The sequence below is a fragment of the Rhea pennata genome, chromosome 3 (assembly GCF_028389875.1).
Source record: "Rhea pennata isolate bPtePen1 chromosome 3, bPtePen1.pri, whole genome shotgun sequence".
NCBI lineage: Eukaryota > Metazoa > Chordata > Aves > Rheiformes > Rheidae > Rhea > Rhea pennata.
Window position 1 is genome coordinate 49367006 of NC_084665.1, and position 6000 is coordinate 49373005.

General features: G+C 36.4%; 1 protein-coding gene across 1 annotated transcript in view; it reads left to right on the plus strand.

Moving 5' to 3' along the window:
* The window catches only part of KCNK1 (potassium two pore domain channel subfamily K member 1), a 30973-nt gene extending 25458 nt beyond the window's left edge, over positions 1–5515 (plus strand). Inside the window, exons 2-3 of the mRNA XM_062573687.1 lie at positions 1930–2325; positions 5256–5515. Of these exons, the coding sequence (XP_062429671.1) occupies positions 1930–2325; positions 5256–5515 (656 nt within the window). The remainder of the gene's footprint in view (positions 1–1929; positions 2326–5255) is intronic.
* The last annotated feature ends 485 nt before the right edge of the window (positions 5516–6000 follow it).

Sequence of the window (6000 nt, forward strand, 5' to 3'; positions counted from 1 at the left end):
GTTCGGTAGTAGCCAAAAAAGCCAGCTGAATGTTAGAGATAATTAAGGATGGGCAAGAGAACAAAATCAAAAATAGTCTTTGCCATAGCATAAATATATATGATTCAGCTGCACCTGAGATTTGTATGCAGTTTTATTTCCCTCATCTCAAAAAAGGATAAAACAAACATAAGTTGAGTGCAAATAAAGCTATATATTTACTTTTCTCTTCCACCTCCCCACCTTGTGCTTAAAATGATACTTAGTTTTTCAGTTTATTGAAAGCTGAATAGAAGATAGCAGCAAAAATGGGGCAGGTGCTCTAAACAGCACAAAATAGTAGTTGTTAAACAATTTGGTGCATTTAAAATCCTTAACAATATACAATGGATTTGAGTAATTTTCCACATAAAAAGAAATACTCCTATAATATTTTTTATGGGGTTCAAAAGACTGAACTTGGATAAATTATTCATAATATTAAAATTCAAATGCAACTGAAGATTCCTGTCAGGTTAACTAATACGGAGAAACTACATCTCACAGACCTCTTTTCGTAAAACAGACATTTGGCATGTCCTCCATTATCTAGAGCTGTCTCTATATATCTTAAGGAAAAAGACGATTTGCTTTGTTTACCTTTCTGGAGAACCTGAAACATCAGTATTTGTACTATTAAATTCATTAATCTAGAGGGGAAACCTTTTGTGCTCGTGTAAAACCTGAAAGGCCATGCTGAGCAGAGTTTCATAAAGGAGCAGGAGGGGTTTCCCAGGAAGCACATAGGGGCTATCTGCTCCAGTGTCGTGCTGGGCAGACTGGCCTAGGTCAGAGTTTCCTCAGCACAGCTAGCTGCAGCAGCTCTAGAAAATGCTTCATTGTACAGCACTAAGGTAACCTGAGTGAGCTAGCAGATTTAGGACTGCAGAAATAGTAGGGCTTGTCTGTGCTTGCTTGAGGTACAAACCTCAAGAACTGACTACCCAAACTAAATTTCAAGAGATTTCCTTGCTGCAGTGAAAACAAAATCCTCATTGGCTGGCAAACAGGAGAAAGTGTTCCTAGTTTTACTGCCTTTACTGTTCTTTTCTGTGCCTGTGATTTACATTTAAAACCAAGCTGTCTGGCATGGCTTATTTTGGAAGCATAGCTGCTTTTACTGTATATAAGTGTAATTGTACACATTTGTGCAATCAAGATTGCTGGCCACAATCGGCCTGTACAACAGTGGGTACATTTCTTAACTCTAAATAGATTATATTGATATTTCTAATGTATAAATATTGATGTTTCTAATACATAAATGACTGGACAGTTCAGTTGCGATGGTTAGATACAGGATTTTTTTCTGGAAGTTCTGCTTTTAAATATCTTCAGTGGAATATCATCAAACATCTTGTAGAAGTATGGAAAAGTATAGTGTGGAATGACAATTGTAATATTTCTTTGCAATTTAAATTCTTTTCATAAATTTTTAGAATGTTTGGCTACAAAGAAGATCTAAGAACGCTCTTCTGAAGTACATATTGTCTCAATTAACAAGGTGGGAGGAAGAAAAAGTTATCTGACTTGGCAAAACTAAACAAAAGGGACAATAAAACCTAGAACAAAACACATTTCCTGGCATAGGTTCCCTGCTCTTGACCAGACACTACCTCCTTCTCTGAAATAAGGTTTAATACAATTATGTTCACAAATCTGAAGTATAAAAATCCTTCTGGATTTTTACTTGTTTGTCACTAATAATTTGGCTCTATGGCTGATTAAAAGAGACCTTTGAATAACATTTGTCAAGAATGACAGAGTTCAGATTTAGCAATAGTGAAGCAGTTCTTTGTCTCGCAAAATAAAACCAGTATCGAATTGGTACGTGTGGTCCCAGCTTTAGCACATACCTATTCCAGTTTCAATGGCAAGCTTATTCTGTGACTTTCCTCTGTTTTATTCCAGGTTATGGACACACGGTGCCTTTATCTGATGGAGGAAAGGCCTTCTGCATCATCTACTCAGTCATTGGGATCCCTTTTACACTGCTTTTCCTGACAGCAGTGGTGCAGCGCATCATTGTTTATGTCACCAGGCGGCCTGTACTGTATTTCCACATTCGCTGGGGCTTCTCCAAGCAGGTCGTTGCAATTATCCATGCCGTGGTCCTTGGCTTCATCACTGTCTCGTGCTTTTTCTTTATCCCAGCAGCAATATTTTCTGTTCTGGAAGATGATTGGAATTTTTTGGAATCTTTTTACTTTTGTTTCATTTCTCTGAGTACCATTGGCCTTGGAGACTATGTGCCAGGAGAAGGCTACAATCAAAAATTCCGAGAGCTGTATAAAATTGGAATTACGTGTAAGTGTCAAACTAATATTTAAGTATGCTATCAAAGTTTTCCAGGTTTCTCTTGATTCTATCAACTGCAGATGTTTTGCTAGCTGCCATCTGGCAAACTTTGCACTGTAGCCAATTGTGCAAAGAGGAGAGTTTTAAATAAAGTCAATTTTCTTAGTTAAGAGAGAACAAGTGGAAAATAGAATCCCTTTGTGTTAAATCACAGCTGGCAGCTCTCCTGTTAGTAATAATTAAAACATCGCCAGTATTACTGTTATGAAAATGCTTAGGATCATGTCAGGGACCAAGATTTCACAGTGCATCACAGAGCCAGAAGATGGTTCTTGTGATTTAAGGTCATTTCATGAAGGTGAGATGGCAGGTGGCTAGAGATGAATCAAGGGAAGCAAAGGGAAATGGGCAGAAGAACAAAGTTTCTTACTCCAATTGTAACAGAAGGTAGCTGAGGCTGGCATTGGGACATACCAGCTGTCAGAGAGAAGTACTGAGAATGGTTAAAAAAAAAAAATAAAAAAGCTATAGAAGTTAAATTTAAACAATAAAACTGTTTAATTATGGTTGACAGAGAGAGGCACAGTGATCAATGATTTGATCAAAGAATAGAGCTAAGAAAACTGTGTTGACATTCTGAATACACTGCAGGCAATGTTCTCCAGAGACAGTAACACTTTCTGGTAGGGCTTCAGTCTGTACAGTCCTGGATCTTCAGAAATACTGGTTAAAAGATCTAAATGGCCAAAGTAAACCCTTCCTACCAGGTTCATTTCTTAGGCTAGTATTCTGTGCTTCTATACATGATCCAGCAATCTTAATTTAGACAAAATGTCCATTCATTTGTTTTTGCATTTTACCTGTTACAGTTCATGTCTTGAATTTGCATGCCTTAAAGCAGTGCCTTTGGCTAGCCAGCAGAACATTTCACTTTCTTCAGCCTCTTTCCAGTCTCATCCTCATTCCAGGAAAATTTTCCCCTCTCTCAAGCTTGTTTATCTCATCATCAGTAGCTTTTAATTATTACTCTGCTGATCTGCAGAGTTAATTTGGAGATGCTAAATAATGAAGTGAATAGTGACAGAGCCATGTGTAATAAAAGCCTTTTAAAATTTTAGCAGTTCTGAATAATCAAAAGCAAAAGAGAGCATTATGGGTCAAATCTGTCTTCTGATTTTTTTTTCTTTTAACTGCAAAGTCAAAGATTTCATTTTTGAACAAAGACTTTTATTTCAGTTTCAAGCTTTGTAATACTTAAGTAATAAATTGAAGGAAAATCTAAAGGCAGCAATTTTTGGTCAGTGATGTATTTCAAAAGTGTTAAAATTAAAATATTTTAAAATCGTAACTTTTGGATTATTCATTCTTTGACTTCTTAATGTAGAAGAAGAATGAAATAATATGTATAAAAAATAGTATGTATGTAGCTTTGGCCAAGAATTTCACCAAGATCTGTATCTGAGAATGTTCAATAAATGCGATGGACTTTTCAGGAATTAACGGAAAAAATACAAGTCTCCCACTAAATCAGGTGGTGATCAGCTGGATGATTCAGAAGCAATTACAAAATTCTTAGTGCAGATTTATAGATGCCTTTTAATTGGCATAGATTTGTCATGTTCTCCCTGAGCTAATGCACGGCTCCCATTTGACTTCATGAGATAAAGCTTAAAAACAATTCGTAAATTGTAGCTGTAGTGCTGATTTAGGTCAGTACCTGGTATTGCAATATTGATTTGATGGTGTTCCTGGAAGACAAAGGAGTGTTATTGTCAGTGAAATACCTATAACTACATGTAAAACATTTATGCCTTTTGGTAACAAAGTGTTGTCCGTATGTGGATTATAATAATTAATCTGTGCTGATCTTTCAGCACATTTAATGCTCAGTCTTTGGAAGAGCATGTTGTACTCATTATGCATTTGGTTTCATGTGATTTATTATCCACGCAGCTTTACTTGACTTGCTCTGTGAAATGATAAAATATTAAGGTAGTCGTGCTTGTTGTTAGTTTGTAAGGATCAATCACAGAGACCAAATGGTAATGCAGAAATTAAGAAATGCTCATTTTAATAGCTTCCCTGAAATTCTAGATACAAGTGTTTGGAGAGGAAACAGGAGAACATATTGAGCTGTAACCATGCAGAGCTGGGTTTCCAAACGTGACAGTCCACGAGAGCTAACAAATACCTTTAAAAGTCAGAGTCAGTACACCACTGAAGTCGTCACAATGTTATTTAAGTAACACGAGCAAGATTGGCTAGTGTATGTACTATTACTAAAATTTTTCAAATAATCTTCAAGGTTTCATCAAATGTAGAAACTTTTTCAGGTTTTTAAAAGCATCAACAGTAATTTTACAGTAATTCTAAATTTTGGTTTTGCTGCTTTTGTACATGTTTCTAGGTTCTTTGCTTTTCCATTTATTTCACAGTGTCAGTTTTATTCCTATAATTTTAAAGGAAAATACTTCAAAAATGTTAATGAGAAGTGATTTGTCCTGCTAAACTGTTACAAACAACAACTATATTTAACTGCCATATTTTTACTTCTATTTGAAACATGAAATAATAATAAGGGGGAAAAACTTTGAAGAGCACATAATCATGAAGCTCGTAAATACATGAGAGAGAGTAGAGGTGTTAAAATTCTAATATTCTGATTGAATGTCATTGCAACCATCTATGAGAAAAATACGTAGCAGAACTAAACCCACTAACATTACTTTTTTAAAAATTATCTGGAGCTTTGTTGATTGTAGAATGAAAAAGGCAAAAAAGAATTTGATAATGCAAAGTTGGTTGCAAAACTTTGAAACCAGATTATAAAGAAGATTAAGATACTGTTCAGAAAAGATAGCATTGGGAAAAACCACAGTTTTAGAACTGTTTCATACCCACTTATTTGTTAATAATTAAAGCACTTTTTTCATTCCTAGGTTACCTGTTGCTGGGGCTTATAGCAATGTTGGTGGTTCTCGAGACTTTCTGTGAACTCCATGAGCTCAAAAAGTTTAGGAAACTCTTTTATGTGAAGAAGGACAAGGAAGAGGACCAAGTGCATATAATGGAACATGACCAGCTCTCCTTCTCTTCCATCTCAGACCAAGCAACCTCGATGAAGGAGGATCAGAAGGCAAACGAGCCTTTCGTGACTTCTCAGTCCCCAACCTCCAATGACAGCTCTATAAACAATTAATATAGGGGCATCCAAACCATTGTTTTGGTGCGTTTATGCTACTTATCGTAAGAAATAGAATGCCTCTTTTACAAAAGTATAAAAGCTGGAAGACTGTGCTACTTTAACAAGAATTCATCACTTCTGACATAGGAAAGATTTCTACGAGAACTGTGGGAGCCACCCTGGGAGAATAGGGGAAAACAGTATAGGCTGTGGCTGGGAACTTGAGGCCATTTGGCTCAAGGGGTAAGGAGTTAGGTGTACTACTTGCAGAGGTGCCAGAGAGAAGGGCTTGAACAAGCAACCTCATACAGCATATTTAGGAGAGTAGGCCTTCACTGGCATCCAACTCACTCAGTTGCATGCTCTGTCTTGGAACTGGGTGAAATAGCAAATTGTGAGAGATGTCCTTGTCTCTCAGAAGTAGTCAGATTTAATCCAAACACAACAAATATCTTCATCTGGAAAACATGTCTAGATCATTATCTACCAACCTGCTGGAG